The sequence below is a fragment of the Sebastes umbrosus genome, chromosome 14 (genome assembly GCF_015220745.1).
Source record: "Sebastes umbrosus isolate fSebUmb1 chromosome 14, fSebUmb1.pri, whole genome shotgun sequence".
NCBI classification, from domain to species: Eukaryota; Metazoa; Chordata; class Actinopteri; order Perciformes; family Sebastidae; genus Sebastes; species Sebastes umbrosus.
Genome location: NC_051282.1, coordinates 21,472,132 through 21,493,964, shown reverse-complemented (window position 1 = coordinate 21,493,964; position 21,833 = coordinate 21,472,132). Strand labels below are relative to the sequence as shown.

Sequence of the window (21,833 nt, the reverse complement as noted above, 5' to 3'; positions counted from 1 at the left end):
ACGTCCACTTCTTATATACAGTCTATGATCAAGTATGATCTGCCATTTGATTAGATTTGATTATCTGCCAGTCACATGTGCTTGCCTGTATGTGATTGTCCAAAACAGTGATTTGCCAGATCACGTTGCAATGCATTGTGGAAAAAGTTGAGCCAGGTCCAACCATGCACACTGCAGCAATCAACACAACATGGTGCTTTATTTTGGTCAAAATTAAATTACCATTTTGCTTCTGTAAGTGTTAATTAATCATGTTAATGTTTGATTCCAATATATTTGGGGTATACTGTTGCGATTGGTGACCCAGGCCTCCATAATCTGGATGTTCCTGTAAAGCATTGGCTCCCATAGAGTGGCCGATCTGATCAGCTTTTAAGAAGGAAAACAGGGTATTCCAACTAGCCTCCTTTCTTTAAAAAATACCTCTTCCCCGTATGAAATCTTCTGCTTCTAAATGTTTAAGTTGAGCAACCAGACAAAAATAAACAGTGTTGGGGATATCGGAACCAGCTGGGGTCCAACACTGAGCGGTGAAAGAGGTTGTGTAAAGAACAAATAACCTTCTAGTCAGCATCTCGTGTGCTTTAACTGGCTCTTGTCTGTTATTTTTTAAACTGTGTTATTCGGTGGATCTTGTCCAAACAGTCTGCTGCTGCTGCTTTGAGGAGACTCAACGGTTCTGGTGTGAGAGGCGCAGAGCTTGAGGAAACACAGAAACAGATAAAGACAGACTCTGCGTGCTCTCCCTGTACACAGCCAGCAGTCGTTCACAGCTGCTTGACTTCCTCACACAAACAAAAACTGGAGTAGTGTTTGTATTGTGACATCTAAAACACATGCACATCTCCGAGGAATTGTGTGTCAGCGAGGGGGTGCACCGGCGTAGACTGCTAAACCGAATCTGAAGTCATGTCTCAAACAGTTCGAAGGGGAAAATCAAAGTAGAGACATGATTGGTGTTTTTTTTTTAAGCGAGGCAGGGAGTATATAAATCGACAGAAGAAGTGAGCGACAAAAGAAGCAGAGTGATCTTTAAAAGCAAAGCGCAGCATGAACCAGAGCCTTAGACAAGACACAGAGATCAAACAACAGGAGATGAAATTCAAAGCTGTTTCTCCGGCGGAATGGGAGTGTGTGTGTGTCTGTGATTATAAAAGAGGGGCTGAGGGTGAGGAGAAACTGAAAGCGGACACACCACTCCATCTCTATACCCCCGGGGCGAGCAGCAGACAGACAGACAGTAATGCTGCTCTGTCCCCTCGCCTGTGCTGTCAGCGCTGTGGCCGACCCCGCTTTTCAACCTGCGTTTTGGACGACAGACACAGGCATTAACTCCTCGGCAGCAGAGCTCAGAGCGGATCCGCGGAAGGTGCTCGACGCCCTTCAAAGGCTGCACTTCCTCCGCAGGGAAAGCGCAGGGAGCTTTGATCAATATCCCCTGTGTGAAGGCTGCAGACATGGAAGGTTAATGGCCATTTAACCCAGTGTCACCTCCACTGTCCCGGCTGTGTGCTAATGCCTTTGAAAACTTGACACAGCCATCTCTATTACAGATCAACAGCTTTATCTGTGTGTGTGTGTGTGTGTGGTATGTACACTTGTGTAGCCTATATGTCAGACGGCATGAGCAACCAAAGATAAAAGGCCCAGACGAGAGAGCAGGCCAGCCGAGGTTGCTTCATTACAGGCTTTTTAATGGTTTGTTTCACTGGATTGAGTTGATTTTTCGCTCACGGATTCACTGCCCCGAGCTCTTTATGTAACGCCACGGCACACGGCGGTGTCTGTGATGCTTCTACGTATTGCACTGAATCCGGCCAACATTTCATGTGATGGTGCAATCTAAAAATAGCAGTATTACCTCCCTGGTTGAATATTTCAGACAGACCTTATGTCATTGCATTTGGAAGTTACATCACAGGAGGCAGTGCCGGATTTTTGTCCACATTAAGTTTGTCGCGGTAGTCGGTGTTACCAATGTTACCAGTCTTCAGGCATACACGATTACATTACTTGCCCACCGCCGTTTCGCTTCATTTTTATAGAAATAAAACCAATTTTAGTTCATTTTCGGAGTTAGATTTCACACACGGGATGAGAGAGAGTTGACGGACAAGACGATGGCAGAGGATTTGGTTTCAAAGCGAAAAGCAAAAGCGCCTATTTGGCAATATTTCAGATTTAAAAATAATGCTGAAAGGGAATAATGCCAGGTGGAAACCTGCGGCCCCGCAGCGAAAGCTGAACCAAAGAGGCCAGACACACAGCTAAACAGCGTTAAAGATCAACGTAAGCGTTCTACAGATATTGAGCATCATCTTTTCTTGTAAAATATCCGGTGTTAACACCGGTGCTGTTGATGTTTATTAACCGTAGGGTCAATTTCTTCACCATGACATCCCTAGTTCACCTAGGGAGTACCTTTAATTCTTATTGCATACCGCAACCTCCTAGTGAGTCTTGGTACACAGCGTTAAGCGCTAGGCGTATGAAATAAACACTTATGGTCGCACTCACACCTGTGACACGCAGCTGAGACGCGAGCCTGCAGGGAGCAGGAGCAGACAGCTGCATAGATTAAAATGAGATTTCTGAATGCTGCTGCGGCTGGAAGGGGCCGCTCACCTGTAGCGTCTAAAAACGCCAGCCGTGCCGCTTTCAAGACCAGAAACCAGTGGTTGCCTGGAATAGTAGGAGAATTATTGACAAAACTCACTAATGTAACCAGCTGAAATTTTGAGTAACATTTTCTGAAGTTCGTTCTTATGTGTGAAGCATCAGTTTTATGCCAATCTTAGGTTGATTTTTTTCCAACTGAAGTGTGAATTCACAATTTCTGCCATGGGAATAAGGTCAGTGGCACCATATGCAGCAGATAGGTGGCATTGAATTCTGGATGTGGGACTGTAAAAGAAAGTTTTGCGCAGGCTTACATTCACATAAGAAAACGCACGCTGCCTTGCACAGCGGATTGGTACACTGGGTCAAAGTAACGCCACCTCCTCCCGAAGGGTGTCTTGGCAGCAGTCTCTGTTCATCGCTTGTTTGAGTAAGAACCCCGATTCAGGAGAAACCAAAACAGTTCACAACCTTACCTCACAACGGACCTTAAGCAATGAAAAAGTCTGCTCAACCTCTTAAAGATATGAAGCGCCAACCCTCTTCTTCTCCTCCTTTTAGTCACCTCCAATGATCAATGCACCGGAGTCATTAGGCTCCGCGATCCCCTCCGCTCTCCTGCTCTCTCTTCCTCCTCACTTCCTTTCAGGGCCTCACAATGAAGCCATTTGCATCCCTCCGGGTTGCTACGATACTCGGCCACCCCAACTTGAAATGTTTTGCCTTTGCTTTGAAGGTGAATTTCAAGAGGAAAACAGCTGCAGGAGAAGAAGAAAGGACGCGGGGTATGTGGTGCTGAATGCGTTGTGCTCCTAAGGTTGCGGCTAACTCAGTCACATTAACTGTTTTCGTTTATTTGGCGACATTTGAGAGGGCGTTTGTTTCCTTATACCCTGCCTTTGTCTGTGTGTACGGCTGTTTTTCAGAGTGTCTATGTGGCCTAATGAGGCTGTTAGTTGCTGTTGACTCCCTGCCATATGTGCACGAACACATCAGAGAGCCTCGAGGCAAAGACTATTCTTCTCCCCCCTCACTCATAATGGTTCGCTTTTTAGCTGCGTCTGCAACGAGCGTGCAACAAACAGAGAGAGAGAAAGAGAAAGTTTCCTGCTGTGATGGTACAGATTAACGCTCTGAAGACTGGAAGGCTTCGTTAGATGTCGATGCACACTCAGTTTCACAGGATTCCTGGAGAATCTCTGTCAAACTGTATCATTTGAGTTGAGTTTATTTCATTGTTTGTCCTCATAGACTGGAAAGTCTCCGAGAATATGAATGAGGAGATAAAGAGCTGACAGATTGTCCCTATGGGCGACTCGGTGTATCGGGGGACAGGAGGAATAAATGAAGTCAAACCACAAACCCCTCAAGCCTTATTACTGTACATAAGCGCTCCACTAAGTTCCCGTCCGCCTCAATATCCTCTGGGATAATTCTTTGATGAAGCCCGACTGACGGCTGGTGAGGAACGGTTTCTTCCCACCTCTGTCACCTATGCTCGGCGGAGCCTCCTGCGCGGCGCTGCCAGCGTGGCTTAGCGCTAATTAGCCCGGCGGAAATAAAGACAGAAATCCACTTTCCACCGTGGGTGCTAAATCAGGCTAATGCTAATGCTTGAGGAGGTTTTGTGGGGGGTGTTTTATGCTTGTCCTTGGCACGGCGTGGAAGGGTCCCACTCCTTGTCAGGCGTGATGGTTTTTAGCGGTTCCTGCCAGGCGGTGCTCCCCTCCTTCGCCCTCCTGCTCCATCCATCTCATCCTGCTCTGTCTGAAATTCAATTGACCTTTTGTTCCACCTCACAGTGAATGGGCACAGGCCAGCTCCACCAATAGCCAACGCAGAGCTCTCATACCTCTTTATTTGATCTGTCCTGCTGCCGAGTCCAGTGCTTTCATTACCTACCCAAACACCCACCCCACACACCGCCTCTCCTCCACTCCTCCACAGCGACGTCCTCTTTTATCTCTGGTCATGTCTCTTTGCTGGAAGGGGGACAAGAGCCTTTCAGACGCCAGTGGAGGTGATATATTTTACAATCAGGAGAAAACGCCTTTTTTTCTTCCTTCTCCTTCTTCGCCTTCTCCTCATGCTCTTGATCGTTATGGTGATTGGCTTTTATTTGTGCCCGCTCTGCTTGTTTTAAACACAGCACTTTCTCCTCTCCCTCAGAGGACTTCTTTTTTTTTCTGACTTTGCAAAAGTGCTGAGGTAGCCTCCCTGTCGCTCAGGGCAGAAGAGCTCTGAATTGCTGCGCTGTGACGAGAGGCCTGTCGTGACCGTGACCTGCCAATCATTTTGATCTTCAGGATTGACAAATTGATCCCAGCGGCGTCGTTCCAGTCTCTAATTACGTCTTTAAGTCAAACAAGAACCATTATCTCAACTTTTCTTCACCTGACATCTCTTCCCCTTCATCTGGATTCTGCTTTAATTCCCCCGCTGCTTCTTTCATCGTCTCATGCTTCTGCACCTTGCCCTCGCGCCACCGTCAAAGTCATTAAATCTCTTCTGTCCCCTCTCCACCCCCTCATGCTCTTTTCTTCTTCGGCACTAACCTCAGTACAGGTCTGCTGCACTGTGATACATACTAAAGACCAACTTCAGCAGCCACAGCACCTCATGTGTGACCACTACCAATCAGAGCTCGCTGTCGTACAATGTGTGCTTTGCTGACTGTTGGACTTGGCATTTGTGTGATTGGGCTTTTTTCTGTGTATGTGTGTGTGTGTGTGTGCAAGTCCTGCTCTCTCAGCAGTACAAAACAGTAGCAATCTTGTGTTAATAAGACGAGGAGGGGACTGTGAATTCCTGATAATGTCCTGTAAGGTGTGGGCTAAAATGACATTTATTTTTCATTTCTTTCTTCCAAATTACATGAAAACATGATTACAGTGTATATTTTTAAAGGTGGAGGAACAAGATTGCTGTCAAAGATTTTGCAAAACTGCCTTTAGGCTTTTTGCTGCGTTTAAAGGCACCACCTTGTGGGATTTGTCACCACTGGAGGTGCTGGGGTCCCTGTATTGTTTTTTCACACTGATTAATATGCACCCAGCCCCCATGGGACAGTGCCAAGCTGTGCAGCAATTCAGTAATGGTTGTTACAGTTGACATTGCAAGTCATGCGTTGCACTGGGGCTCCGAAACACTTTTCCCTGTAACCAATCATTACAAAAAGGTCTGCTGCAAATGATTGCAATGATGCATATAATTATATCATGAATCGTGTCACCACAATTTGAGCCATTAGGGCTACAAAAAAACAAAAAAGCTGCAAAAGGCTATATCAGTATAATATTTGCAATTCATGTATGCAGATGAGACCTCTTATACACATGCTTTGTAAGGCCCAAAAATGCCTGAAGAACTTTACGTTGTATGCACTGAGCAACGTATCCTCATACAACGGTTCATATGATATCTTACGAGAAGTTATTCCTCATTTTTCGTGCGTTTTCCTACGAATATGCAATAACACATATCATCTCCGCCTGTTACATGCAGTCTTCTCAAAGTAAACTTATGTCTTCATAGAAAACAACTTAGTTAGTCACAAACATCACGTGACAACCATCACTAACAAACACTGCACCGTCATGCAGGCGTGTAATATTCACATCTCGGTGACACAAACTGTGACACTGACACGCTATCATCTGGTGGACCGGTACAGGCGGATCTATTATGGTAAATGGACTTGCATTTATATAACGCTTTTCCAGCCTTCCGACCACTCAAAGTGCTTTACACGACAGCATTAATCCTTTCACACCCACGTTCATAGACAGAGGCTGCCATGCAAGGTGCCAACCTGCCCATCAGAATCTAATCTAAATACTCATTCATTCACACACCGATGGCACAGCCTCCGGGAGCAATTTGGGGTTAAGTGTCTTCCTCAAAGACACTTTGACATGTGGACTGGAGGAGCCGGGGATCGAACCACAACCTGCTGGTGGACGACCTGCTCTACCTCTGCCGCCCCTATTACACACTTTGCCTTGAGACTGGGCTGCGTTGTCCGGTCTTGGAGTTGTCCACATTTTCGTCTTAGAACTTTAACCCTTTCACAGTATGTCTTCAGTTCATGAAAGTTAATTATGACCTTTTTGGTCTCCTAAAAATGTCTTATTCAGCATTCGGTTGTACTTAGCTCCTCCCTCTCGTGTTACTTCTGGTTGCAAAAAAAACAAGATGGCGCCTGCCAAAATGCTGAACTTGAGGCTTCAAAACTGTAGTCCACAAACCAATGGGTGATACAGTCTATGATTTTTGAACAAAACATTTTTTCAAAAGTCTTATAAGTCTCTATAGGTATTCAGGATATTTGTTATCCCTGCATGGTAAAGTGTATTTTGGTGAGAAACAGAATGTAAACAAAACTGTTCCTCTCCCTCGGAGGCACATAGAGCATCAATCTTTAATGTGCAGGCTGTTGCATTGTTCTCAGTTGGGAGGGAGCGGGTCACCATGGGACGGACGGCTGAATAACTGGGGCTACGGGCCGCGTGCAGCTATTGTCATTCCATCATTAACAAAGAGAACATAGTGATGCTAAAACAGGCTGTAGCGCCATTGTGCAGACTCCATTTACCCCACCAGACAAAGGCACGCCGCTCTTTAACAAGCTTACTGCCTTTTGTGTCAGGTCTGGTATGAAGCACGTTAACAGCAACTATAAAGATAATCTATAATTATCATAATCAGCTTGTGTGACCTCAAGGGATTACATGTAATATTTGAGTAAGTGTGCAACATTCATCTGTTATTCACAGATTTATGCACATTTCCAGCAGTTTTAAAAGTAAAATGTGGCGATTTGTCCCCAAACTTTTGAGTTTTCATGACACTAAATTTATGCAGCCACGGTGCTGCTGTTGCTATTGAAATGTAGAAGTTTAGTTCCCAGGAGGGGAGGCGGGAGGGAGGGTGCCCACAGCCACAGCCGCATTTCCAGAGAGAGAGAGCCCAGATATTTTTACAAGCCTTCTAATGAGAGCTGTAAGAGAGCAGGACCCGTGTAACCGAGCGGCTTGTGAAAGAACAGAGGCTCGCCTTCAAATTTGATCAAGGTACAGAAATGAAAAGCGAGAGTGGGGAGAGGCGTGCGAGTGCATGTGAATCTGATATGGTCAGAAAGAAATGGAAGGTTTTAAAACAAGGACCATTTGCAATAGAGACGGGGAAGCGGGATGAGTCGACAGAATTAAGGGGCTCAACCTTTAGTTTGGCCTTTGTGCTGGCATTCGCCGTTGTTTCAAAATGATTATAGAATGTGTACACAAGTTCTCCGGTCCTCAACTCGCTATAATTCACTCTCGAATATGTGCGTGTGCTTCTTTGAGTAACCCCTCGACATTCCTGTGATAAAGGCAGGCCACAGCTGTGTGGAAGCCCAAGAGACTAAGACACTCAAATATGTGCAAACAACTGTTAAGATCAAGACTCATTTGCATCTGCAGAGTTCAAGCTGCAGCACGTCCAAGTTTATGTCACAGCCTCTGCTTTAATGGGCTATCCATGTATTATTGACCTTTACATCACCTTCCAGGGATGAGCAGTACATTTCTAATTGGCAGGATGAGCCATATGGTTGAGATGAAGAACCTCATGGGGTTAATTCAGGTTAAAAACAAGTGCACACAGGAATTTCTCAGAAGACGCCATGACCTTATGCCATATGTTATTGTGTGTCCACAGGTTCCTCCTATTACGACAACGTGAGGCCGCTGGCGTATCCCGACTCAGATGCGGTTCTCGTCTGTTTTGACATCAGCCGCCCAGAGACTTTGGACAGTGTCATAAAGAAGGTCAGTGTTTTTTTTTTTCATTTCATCTCCTCCTCTGGTTCAGCATTTAATATCTGCTCTGACACCAGAGAACTAACCGGAAAGAATTCACTTTCTCCTGATCAGCATCTTGTACCCGCTCAGCAGCAGCAGCTGCATTTTCATGGCTCAACAATAGAGCAAATCAGCACAGAGGCTAGAGCCTCCCGTTCCTTTATCTCATCAAAAACGTCCATGGATACTTGACCCTCGTCCCTCTTGAGGAGTGGAAGGTCACAGCGACGAATGAGTGGAGAGGCTTTGCACCCGGGTGGGTTCGAGAGGAATATCGCATACGCAAATTAGCCACATCAGCCGTATCAAAGAGGAGCGGTTGCAGAGCCCGCTCAAGAGCACTAAAATTGCCCTTCTGTAGGCATTTAAAATTTAAAATCCAACATTTATGCACAGCAGTAGAACAGATGGCAGCACTTAACATTTGTAAGGTGGCCTATGGTTCTGATGTTGTGATACTTTAGTTGAGATTGGGGCGGCGGTTAAAGTGTTATACTAGCCGGGCGGGGTTGTGGTCGTGGACGTGTTTTTACAGCCGGTGGCGATACATATTGTATATGTAGAGACACCCAGCTTAATGGGTTTGTTTGCGTGCCTGAGTGTCATGTAAAATAGGCCCGTGCATTTTAGCGGTCTCTCATCTTGAAGCCATGTGTGTGTGTTTGCCTTTGAACTGCGCTCCTCGTGGGCCGAAGACGGTTCCCACGGCTGGCCCGTTGACGTGTTTAGTGGTCTGAGGGGAGCTGCTAAAACGCTCCTGCAGACTTTGTAGATCTAACCCGAGACACCTTCTTTTTTTTTAAATGTCTCACAAGCCTCAGTGCTCTCTGTCAACAGGGGGAAGCAGAGCGGCCGTCAAGCTTTTGGTTTTCCCAGGAATCCCTTGGCAGGGGGTTGCCATGACCCCTGACCCCTAGCTGTCGCCCGGGTAATCTCTGAAACTCAGGGGGCACATGGAAAACCTGTTGCACAATCACCATCCCAAATTAGACTCTTGACCTCTAGAAACAAGCAGGTCACCAAGGTTTCTGAATGACAGCTGGGGGAGGAGAGAGGGTTAACAATCAAAGCTTTTGATTGGGTGTTATTGGCAGAATAGGGGTGGGCTCGAAAGGTCAGAGGTTGTTTTCAACGTGAAGGCTGAATGGACACGCTGACATTCTGCACACGGCGTGAGGAATATTTAAGGGCTGTCGGCTGCTGTTGTGCATTAACCCGCAGCGAGGAGAGACTGTGTTGGTTCAGCTGAGTTTCAGAAGTGACATTTAATCTCAGGGTGATTTTAGAAAGAGGACGGCTCAACCTTTTCTGTGCAGAACCTGAAATACATTTGTTGACGGGGGCTGAGCGAGGAAAGTAGAACACTCAGCAGGTACTGCAGAAAACCTGAACCAAGATGGCATGAATCAGGATGTCATATTTACACATGATTCTTGGGCTACTGTAGTGTAATGACACTTAGACTTAGACTTGACAATTTTATAGTAAACAGTGTATGGTATTATGAAAAATAGGACAAGTCTTTATTAATTGAAATTAATTAACCGATTAATCGATTGGTCATTTGACAGAAAATGATGCCAAACATGCACTTGTTCCAGCTTTTCAGTTGTGAGGATTGGTTGTTTTTCTTTGTCTTATCTGAAAGTAAATTAAATATCTTTGGGCCTTGGAGTGGTCAGACAAAACAAGCAATGTGTAGATATCACCTTGTGTTTCAGGAAGTCATGATGCGCATTTGTCACTGCTTTCTGATAATGTATTGACCAAACAATCAACGGCAAAAACACACCAGAGCAGCAGCGAAGTGCGGCCTGTGGCGAGCTGCCATGCAATGTCTATGGAAAGCTGCGTCCGTTTGATTCTGCGGCGAAGTGCAGCCAAACTAAAAATTGGGGATAGTTTAACTTTGGATGAAGTGTGGACAGAGAGGACCCGCAGCCAATCAGTAAACACTCCAGTGACATGTTGACCTATGTTACAAAGAATTATTTTTATTATTATTATATATAATTATCTTTATTTAATTTCATGCTTTCCACAATGAGGTTTTGCTAACAATATCTTTCCAACAAACATATATAATACCTTGATATATAAGATAGTATACAATATGCTATCCTAGAATGGTGTCCAGCTAAAACATTAATACATTCACATACACAAGACACATATGCATTACAAAGATTTTCTTCCCTCCTGAAACACATGAACACGCTTCCCGGCTGCAGAAAAATGTCATTATCGCGGGTGAGCCGCACTCCGCCACTGCCTGGTGTGTTTTCAGCTGAAGGGGTTAATCAAGAGAATAATTGTCATATTGATTGATAATAAAAATAATTGTTAGTTGAAGCCCTATAGATGAATTTATGTTTTATCGGATTGCAACTAACCATTTCTTTAAATTCATCTCTCCATTATTTTTTTCAATTAGGTGATTGATTTGTTGTTTAGTCTATCAGAATTTCCCAGAGCCTAAAATGATGTCTTCAAATTATTTGTTTTTATCCAATCAACAGTCAAAAACCCAAACACATTCAATTTACAAAGGTATAAAACAGAGAAACACAGCAAATTGTCCTCTATTTTGTGTGTTTGATCTCATCTACTCATTTAATCTCAGGAATGTTGATGTCAGCAGGTTAAAAAGACATTTTAATTTCCCTTTGACTCCTCAGTTGAGTATTTTTCTCTCTTTTATCAAGAGAGCATTAATCTCCCTGGAGCTCAGGTATCCAGTGGCAGAGAAGCCAAAGGTCGTCAGCAGTCAGTCCAGGCAGCTCTACTCATGTTTGGCACAACCGCTGATGTATTTCTGTGTCTCACTGTCGCTTCATGTCTCAACAGTGGCAAGGGGAGACACAGGAGTTTTGTCCCAACGCCAAAGTGGTGCTGGTGGGCTGTAAGCTGGACATGAGGACGGACGTCAGCACCCTGAGGGAGCTCTCCAAGCAGCGCCTCATCCCTGTCACCCACGAGCAGGTGAGAACAAGCAGATGATGGATATGTGAGGAGAAAGGGGTGACGATGAGTAATGAGAGAGGGACTTGCAAGGTGCCCTGGGAAAAAAAAGACAGACTTGAAAACAACAACGGTTGCGAGAAAAGAAATTAGAAAGCAATACAGCGATTATATACGATTTTTTCCATCTTGGATCAGCAGTGGCGTTGCCTCTCTGGTGAAGTCCCACAGGACGGGGGTGTGAAAGGGGGCTCACGCAACACAATCAACCACCACAGAATAGGAGCGGCGTGAAACCCCTCTGGGACGTGTTGCTGGGGTCGGCGTTTTGACCGAAATTTGCTGACAGGCGATGTAAGGTTGCGTATGGCGAGGGCCGCGGAAGAGGCATGGGCGGTTAGTGGAGTTTATGTCGAGGGACACATTTTTTTCCCCCTGAAATGAAATATTCATGCAGATTTAGGGATTCTCAAAATGCAGGATGAATGGAAAAACGGACATTGATAAATGAGTGAGCCCTTTTATCACTCGCCGCCATGACCTCCAAGCCAAGGGGATGGGGAGAAGCGGGGAGGGGATGATGAACTGTTCTGTAAATCTGTGAATTTGAATCAGCTTTCAGCGTGTTCATTTTGTGCTCTCCCGTGTTGGACATACAAAAAGTGGAGGGGCTTTTTCACCGCCGCACAAAAGCCCTCAGAACAAAGGAGCCTTTTTTTTCCGCTGCTGTCTGAGAACTCGCCAGAGGCTAAAAGCACGCAGCCTCCAAAAAAAAAATCTGAAAACAACAGACAGTTCATGTAAATAAGATACATAAACAAAAGATGGAGTGGCAAACCTCAGAGCCAATGTAAAATAGATGGGGAGCATTTGTGGCCAGGCCTACTTTAAGCTATTGTTTTGCTCCTTCTCAGTCACTATTTACATCCGAGGCCACTACTGTCTGTCCCTCCAACATGCCCAGGAAATGTGTGTTACACAGCAGATGCCAAAGCTGAGCACAATAAACATTTTAGCGCTCTAATCCAATAGCCTGTGTTGTTATCCTGTTGTTGATCTTAAATTGAATTCCATCACAGCTGAGGAGTCACCGGCGAGAGTGACCACTGGGTGAACTCCAGACATTTCTGCGCTAATCTGCCCGAGATCCGATCGAGCTTTTCCGCTTGTCACGGCAATCTCTACCTCGGCCCCCTCCCCGCCACCGCCGCCGCCGCCGCTACCACCACCCCTGAATCTAAATCTGCCGTTCCACCTAATGAGGACTTCATTGCTTCTCATATGTGGCTCAGTGCACAGCCGCGATAAAAATCAAACCACGTCCACTGGGGATGAAAAGCTCTCTGTGTTTGGACAGCATGCCATTTTAGGGTCATGGGAAATGCAGTCCTGTCTCATCTGTTACAAGCTTTACCTGCATGAATGTGGGTTTAAAGTCTTCATCATGTAACAAGAGACAAGGCTGTACTGCAGCGGAGAGAGAGAGCGGCCAGGGGACTCTAAAATTAAATTTGTCCCTGATTTGATCTCAGGCAAACAATTTACGGTCTCAATTAACTGGGTATATTGTAACATTACTCAGGGGTGAGCTCCAGTGCTGGAGGAGCTCTGTTAGAGTTTAGTCTCTTCTCTCTAAATAGCGGCATAGACCATGTCATCAGCGGCCCAGTGGGCTCTGTTCCCACTCTGTTACCACAGACTAAAGAGTCAAAGCATCTACATTATTCATGCCTCAGAGGGAGGAGCTTCATTTGTCTCCAGACATGTTTAGATCATTGACATTCAGTCTACGGTCTAGAATCGACATCTTCGTCTCGGATCTGCTTCCTCTTTGAGGGACATTTAGTCTTCCGCGGTTGAGATATATATACCGCCGAGGTACAATGACGGATGGGGAGCATGTTGTAAAATTTCCTTTTCTTTGTGAAGCGTTCACACAGCACCTTGATGTGGAGTAAACTCATGTCTAACACAACCTCTAAAAGGAAACACATCACGGTCAGGAGTTCTATTAGAAAAGAGGTAGAGTACAAAACCATTCAAAAGAGAGAAAAAAGTGCAACAGAAATGTATTGTGAACATGTCAAGTTATAAAAGCTGATGTTTTCTGTTACACTGCAGATAAAATGTTGCCTTTAATCTCCCAGGGCTCAACAATAAGGATTGCCCGCTTGCCCGGGGAAAGTAAAATGCCACTAAAAAATAAGTAAACAAATTATTTTCCGGAGGTGATGATGGAAGTAACTAATGGAAGAAGATAAGGAGTGAGCCATCTCACTTCCTTCTCACATCTGTTGAGAGTTACACATGTGCAGTAGGCTACTGATCGGGCACTCGCAAAAATAGCGGCGGGTAAAGGCAAAGTTTATGAGCTGAAGTGCAAGCGAGCATTTCAATTACCCTTTCAACAGGAGTTTAAGACAGAGTGGCGTCAGAGGATGTGGGCAAAACTCCAGACTCATTTACTTAAATAAAGATTAAACCATAAACTGCATACAAGAAATGGACGTAGTCACTGTTGTCACCTGTTGGTTTGTGGACTGCTGTTTTGAAGCATTGAGTCCAGCATTTTGGATGTCGCCGTCTTGGGTTTTTTGCAACCAGAAGTGACAAAAGAGGGTGGAGCTGAGTATAACTGAAGGCAGAATAAGACCATTTTAGGCAACCAAAATGGTTATAATTAGCTTTCATGAACTGAAAACACACTGGGTTCCTCCCAGACCGGATAACGCCGTGGTAGAGACCTGTCAATCATAAGGTAGCCACGCCCTAAAGCATCCCCTGCTTTATGGTCTATTTGACTCTAAATGGGACCATAAATTACTAAATGAACATCAAGACTTGAAACTAGTGATTTAGACCATGAACTCATGTTTACAATGTTTACTGAGGTAATAAATCAAATGAGAAGTAGGCTCATTTTCACTTCTATACAATCAGACTTCTTTTTGCAACCAGTGGAGTCGCCCCCTGCTGGCTGTTAGAAAGAATGCAAGTTTAAGGCACTTAAGCATTGGCTTCACTTCTCAGACCCCAGAGTTGCCCACTGGATTAAACATGACAATTAACTTTAGTCTTTATTGTTATTTTATAAACGCTAATAAAAAAAATGAAAACAAATTGTATAGCGGCAAGTAAAAATTTACTTTAGGCTAGTAAGCTTATGACTTCTGAATTATGAATTTTCACTTGCCCAACTGGGCAAACATTGACGTGGAACCCTGTCTCCCCTTTTATGTTTCCTGTAAAGCATAGTCTTTCTTCTGTTTTGAAAACATAAATAAAGTTTGCTTGCTTGCTAATAGTCTCTTTCTTTGCCTGTCTCTGTGTTCCAGGGCAGCACAATAGCTCGACAGATGGGGGCGGTGGCCTACGTGGAGTGCACCTCCAAGGTTTCGGAGAACAGCGTTCGGGACGTGTTCCACGTCACCACGGTGGCGTCGGTACGACGGCCGCACAAGCCGCAGCTAAAGCGCAGCAGTTCCCGCAGAGGCCTGAAGCGAGTGTCACAGCTCCCACTGCCACCCCTGCCGGGTCGGACTGAGCAAATGGACGAGGCCCCGGCCATGAGGAAGGACCGGGCCAAGAGCTGTGTGCTCATGTAGAGACCCTCACTATAAATATATATATGTATATACAAAAAACACAGAAATATATAACAGAGGAAGTCTATTTATTGTTTTTCCGTTGTTGTTTTTTTCTCGTATTTTGATTTTTTGCACTGCAGAGGAGTGAGGAAAAAAGAAACACTGCGCTGTGGAAAGAAATGCTTTGGATTTTTTATTTTTTTCGTTGCGTGTGTGCATATTTTCTAAGCTGTTTACATATTTGTGTTGTTTTGAAATGATGGCAAATTGGACTAACCCTCTGGACATGAGGGAGCTGTGATAGTGGAAATGCCGTCTAGCCCCGGGTATTAAAGAGGAATTAATTTCCTGAAACCGCTCTAATGGGAGGATTGCACCGCTGCGGAGCGACAGCGAGGAGGGTGAAGTGCGTGCGAGGAGGACCATGTTGAAGCAGGACGTCTGGGGATGAAGCTTGTTGTTTTCACAGACAGTGTTGCTCAGCGAACATGAGGACTAAATCTCTAGCTGCACTGTCTCAAGTTGCCATATTTGAGAGGACATGTACAGTAATGCTGAAAAGGGATTGTAGTGATTAGATGAATGATGGCTCAAACCAAACATTAAGAGCTGGAAATGAGATTTTGTAACACTGACATATTGTGAAGGTGTGTGTGAGCGTTACTACCACAAGTGCATTTTTAGAAGTCACCACATATCTGATTTTATTTTGCTCATTTAACACTATTTTTCTCATCAACTCCCAACTGTGTCAGTTTGATTCACTGAAGTTAATGCTGTTGTATCTATTTTAAAGATGTTTCTTTGTGGAAAATAAAGTAGTAAAATGTTGAGGCTTTTTTTGTTTCCCTTTCACTAAAAATAAAGCAACAGCTTGACTGTACAGAGAAAGGAGGATTTCTGGCTAAAGTTTCTTTCCTGGTTTTTTCCATTATGGCATCAGAGATGTAAATCATGTGATTATAACAGACTGTAACAAACTGTCCCATTATGCTCAGCGATGATTCACGATTTTCTCTAGAACTTCCCGTCCAGCTGCATTCCTCTACCAGCCTTCAAAAGCCATATCTGTAAATAATAACTGCCCATTTCCTGCTTTAATGTCGTCTCTGTGCTCTCATGCTGCCCTGCAAGTCAAACAGCACTGCAGCCCGAGGAATGAGTCAGTCTTTCAAGGTAAAAGGTAAAATTGAACTGCAGTGCAGCAGCACCGGAGCACCAATGTAGTGTTTTTAAAATGACGGACTCCGTACTGTTGCAGGAGCTTCAAGCCCATTCAGTACGACAAATGACATGACGAGAGCTCTTTCATCCGCAGAGAACAATTTTGTCGTCCAGTTGATCCTGAGACTCAAAACCTTTCATAGTTGTGTTTTTCTTCCCCCCTGAGCTGTTTGTGTAAAACAGTCCATTGGTCAGTCTCAGTGTGGACAGTTTCTCTGAGGCAGCAGGACTTTCTGTCTGGAGTGTTTTTGAAGTTGGCAAGCTGCTGTATTCTGACAGCATTTAGGGGGAGGTGAGAGTGGACAGGCCCGTCTACTGTAAGTCAGCAGCTGAAAGCTTTACCTTTACAACTGTCAGTGTTGTCTGGCAATTTAGCTGTTGCTACATCGCTGCTAGACACTAAACCGTTGACAAGATGAGCTCAAATGGATGAAATGTCAGAGAAACTGAGACAGATCAAGACAAAGACGAGAAACAAAAGGGGAAGTGATAGTGGGTGGTGGGAAGTATTAAAGGAATATTACACCGACATCTTTTGAGTGTCAAATACTTGAAAGGCTCTAAAACGATTCCAGCTTGTCCCTTTGCAGAGGACAGAAGTTGTAGATTGGGAATGAATTCGCAGCACTTACAGTATAATGGACTCATGGACTCATGGCAAAAAAAGGGGGTCAAGATGTATTAAAACATCCAAAGAAAGTTCTCAAGCCACTCCTGCAGCATAACCGTATGGTCAGTATGCTCTAGACGTTTATTCTGAGAGGTCCATCAATGGTAAGTAGGCTGCCCTTTCTTAGTCACTTAGTCTACTAATCGGTCATTTTGGTCTAAAGCGACTAAGATTTCTTTAGTCGATTAGTTGTTTTTTATGCTTTTTCATGCTGAATGACATATTTCAAAGAAACTTATGAGCACATTCTCTGGTAAACACAAGATTTAAATTTGTGCTTTTATGTGATTCTTGTGAAGAAACTCAGTTTTTACAGATCTGCCAATTAGATCAACTAATCGATGGCTCGACAAAAACGTGTTAGTCGACTAAGAAATTCTTTGGTTGAGGACAGCCGGAATGGGAAGACAACAGAAAAAACAACATTTCATCTAGACAAGAATGTATGTGGGCTTTTCTCAAATCTCTGCACTTTTTTGTAATATACTTGGAGAGGTTTACTTCTTCACATATAGAAAAACTCTTTGGTTTAACTGCTCACAGCTCATACAACCTGCCGTGAGGAGCCACGGGTAGACAATGCTTAGCTATAAAGTCTGGGAACCTGTGTTATAGACAATCGTTGCTTTGCCAACAATACACTGAATTACTACTGTCTCGATGTTTTGGAGCTAGGTGGAGGTAATAAGTAAGGGATAATGTAAAGCGAGCTGGTCATTGTTGTGAAAGAAACCCTGAGAGGTTGATGCCGCATCCCGACGCGAAGCGGAGGGCTGAAGTGTTCAAATGTAATCTTTTAAAATTTTGTTTTAAGTGAGAAACTTGAGGCGGATCATCAAGGATTAATAATACATTTGCAAAAAACAGTATGCAAACGGTAATAAAAAGAGTGTATGTTGAAGTGCATGGGATTTATTGTTTCATTTTTGTTTTTTACTCTGGTATCGAATGGTGTAGAGAATTGTGGAATTTCACTGGTATTGGTATTGTGACATCCCTAATTGTAATATACTGTAACTGCTGTGAATCGAAGCTACTACACTACTCTGCAAGGGAGAAAGCTACAGACTTTGAGAGCCAGCTTTTAAGCCTACAAGGAGGTAAATATTTAATTCTCAAAAGATAGATTTTCAGTGGTGTAGTCCTTAAAGCAGAACGAAGGAGATGGGATATTTTTTGGATGGACACATGAGTCAGTGAGGAGCTGTAGGAAGGTGCTGCCCAGGGCAGGAAATGAGCAGTGGAAATGAGGCCAGCACCCACAGCAGGGGCACATGACCTGCTGTGCCCCCACAGCTCGGACTGAGACTTAAGAGGATTAGTCTTGTTGTGCCAGTGTGTGTGTATATGTGTGTTTAACAGAGTGGGCATTGGGCATCATCATCTCTGTTGCACTGGCCTGCATTTCCCCATCAGCCTGCATATCCATCAAATGAAGCAGTCACCCAGACGCTGACGCAGACGTGTACATCTTGCCAAGATGAAGACAAATCAGCTGCTGCTTTGTTTGTAAAATTAGGCTGGCATCGGAGTTTATCTTGACAATCTACTCCCGCTCGCAGGCAGGTTTATTAATGCAGGATGTCTCGCCTCGATTTCAGCAATCTGATCAGCCATTTGCCCTTTACCGCTGAGACGGCAGGAGGATTAGAAGTACCTTTGTGTGGGTTCACGCTCTGATTCTGCATTCTTGAGTTTCCCTGCTATTCCCTGCTATTCCAAGTGGCTCTGACAAGCACAGAGAGCCCAGTCATCTTACCCCTGAACGGCCAGAGCTGACGTCATGTGCACAGGAAGCATGCGATCGCAGACGTTCCTGGCTAATTGCTACAATTTGTAGATGGGGTTGTGTCCCCAGAGACGGAGGAGAAAGAGAGAGAGCGATTCACGGAGACACATTGAGGAGGAGTGATGGACAGAGGCAGAGACAGTACTTGGCTTGCCTGCTGACAAGAGGCTACAGAGCACAGCCACAAATTGCATACAGTCATGAGAGGATTTGTAATGAGAGGCAGTATGTGACCAAGCTGAACTCACACACACGGACACACACACACAGGAAGCCGGCACAGATTGTCGGCATTCCACATTCACAGTGCAGGAATTGACCATCAGTGTACTGCACGAGCAAATGCCTTCAACAGCATATTAATCTGACGACCTTTCCCCCGTTGCCCCTTAAGATTTCCAGCTTGATTGTTTCCTGTTTCCCAGCAGATGAACTCAACAAAGTAGAGAGAAACCTGGCCCCTCCCCGAGGTGGTTTAGCAGTGAAAACACAGACTGTGGAGATTAATTATCCCACGGTTTAGTGCTTTCTGCACTAAAGTGCTGCTAATTAAAATGTGTGAGTGTGTGCTTTCATATAGCTTATCAGTGTGTGTATATGTGTGTGTCTTTATCTCAATTTGTCTGTGTGTCTGAATCCACATCTGGGACCAGCATCTTATTGCAGAAAAAGTGTTTTTTTTAATGTCTTTTAACATCAAAAGTGGAGCAGGGAGGGATTGACTGATGGGAGGAGTTATTGATGTTTTAGAAAGCAGTGTTTTTTTTCTATCATGTGTTTTCAGGTGGATGCACACATACAGTATTTCCCTGAGGGATTAGAGGTTATGTATTGTGTCGCTGAGCTTGTGTGAAGGGAGGTCTCGTCAGACGGGAAAGATGGAGTGGTTTGGCAACGATATTCAGTATCCAGCTCCTGAGTTTTTAAATTGGCTCCACAGACATCTTGGAAGGCATCCATGGAAAAATAAAACAGCTTTATCTGTGATTGTGAGGGACAAATTCTGAGTACTTAGTAGAGATGCAAAACAGAACCGTAAAAAAACAAACCCTTTGATGACTGTACAAACCAAACCATGGGCTTGTTGAACCATTGCACGACTATTAAATACAGGCCTGCTAATTATTTGATGAGATGCCAGAGACAAAGAAAAGGCAGTTATCTGAACATAAGCCTCCTTGACCAGTAAGTGGCATGCCGTATTTCATGTATAAAATCAGTGTTATGGCTTCATATAATATAGAAATATCATTCATTACAATCAATGAATCTATTTATATATATTGGAGTTCATATATATTGGAAATGGTTGTCTTTTTCCGCAAAATCCACAATACAAGCCGAACCATGGGCTTGTTGAACCGTTGCACCACTACTATCAAGAGTAGCATAGCAGTAGCCTGTCTAGATAGGCTGTTTTTTTCCCATAAGGTGGACTAAATAGCTGCTTTCACCTGATATATGGTTGCTAGTTACTTTGTTTTTAGCCATGCTAGGTCATGGTTCTAGATATAGCAATGTTGGTTGGTCGCTCCACCACTTTAGTCTAGACTGAAGTATCTCAACAACTCTTTTATGGATTGCTTGGAAAATTTGTACAGACATCCATGGTTCCCGAATGATGTATCCTAAAGACATTAGCCGTGTTTCCATTCAATCTTCAAGCGAATTTAAAGCAAACTTCTGAAATGTTGCATAAAAAGAAATGCAAATTAAGAGTGTTTTCATCAACTGGTTTGGAGCGAATAAGCTCGGCTACAGTATAGTTTGGTCAGAAGATGGCACTATAGACTACGCATGGCTATAATCCACCAGTAAACAGAGTAAAAGAAGTAGAGGTTGCGAACTGGAAACAAAACAAGATCGACTTGGCCATCTAAGCATCTACAATATAAAAATGGAGAGAGGTCTTTGGGAATTAGTTTCAACTGGGCAAGTTTTAATTGTTCTTTCATATCAGCTAGTATTGGCCATGTTTCATGTTGTCCAGAGATGAAGACAAGCATTCACACGTTATGGGGACTATCCAAGAAGACGCTGACAGCGGAAACAGCTGCTCGGTCATGTGAGTTAAATGTTCGCTATGTCAGATTTTATTTGGCATAGGCGTTTCCATAACACATTTATCACATCAACTCTTTTTCGATAAAGGCAGAAACCACCTCAATCAAGCGTAAATAATTTTTTCCGCAATTGAGTAAGTTTTATCAAACTTTGCCGTTCCCATACAGCTTTTCTAATGCAATACTTCAAAATGTGCATAAAATGTGTGAATGGAAACACGCCTACTGAGGATTTCCTGAACGTTCCTCTATTGCCACCAGCAGGTCAAAGTTTTCACTTATCTTGTAATATCTTAAATATTTCAACATCCACAAGATGGATTGGCGCCAAATTTTGTACAGACATCCATAGTTCCCTTACGATGTATCCCAGTGACTTTGGTGATCTGACTTTTCCTTTAGCGCCACCATGAGGTTGACATTTGTGGTTTTGAGTGAAATGTCTTAATAACTATTGGGCAGATTACCATGAAATTTGGTACACAAATTCATTGTAATCAGGTTGATGATCCTCTGATTGTAACGCCACCATCATGTGAACGATTCACATTGTTCAATGCTTTGGTTTATGACCAAATATCTGCAAATCTAATGTCATTTCCATCGGCCTCAGCTGTACTTTCTGTTGCTAATTGGCAAAAGGTACCACGCTAACATATAAATGATAGTCATTGAGAGCATGTTAGCATGCTAATGTTAGTACTTAGTACAGCCTCACAAAGCCCCTTGCACGGCTGCAGACTTTAGTCTTGTTAGCTTGCAGCAGCTACAGACTCCATTACATGATATACATTTTCTGCTCCAATAACCGGCTCAATCTGATGGATATTTGTTTTACGCCCATATGATCAAGCTTGCAAACTAACCACCTGTCAGCAGCTAATTATGTGGTGAATAACTACAGCAGCAAGTTGCAGTTGAAATACTTTGTCACCTTGCAAGCAGCTGTTCTGTATTTTGGGACAATCCAGCAGACTGCTTGAGTTTTCTTGTTCACTCAAATACGAGGACAAGAGGTCATCAATCTGCTATACAACCTGGTGTATAGCGTCACCATGGAAACTGATATGACTGCTG

At 44.0% G+C, this 21,833-nt stretch overlaps 1 protein-coding gene across 1 annotated transcript in view; it reads left to right on the top strand.

Annotated features, from left to right (window-relative positions):
- Positions 1-15,905, top strand: part of rnd2 (Rho family GTPase 2) — a 32,602-nt gene extending 16,697 nt beyond the window's left edge. Inside the window, exons 3-5 of the mRNA XM_037793312.1 lie at positions 8,320-8,429; positions 11,310-11,444; positions 14,759-15,905. Coding sequence (XP_037649240.1) covers positions 8,320-8,429; positions 11,310-11,444; positions 14,759-15,028 — 515 coding nt within the window. The 3' untranslated portion in view covers positions 15,029-15,905. The remainder of the gene's footprint in view (positions 1-8,319; positions 8,430-11,309; positions 11,445-14,758) is intronic.
- Positions 15,906-21,833: the final 5,928 nt, after the last annotated feature.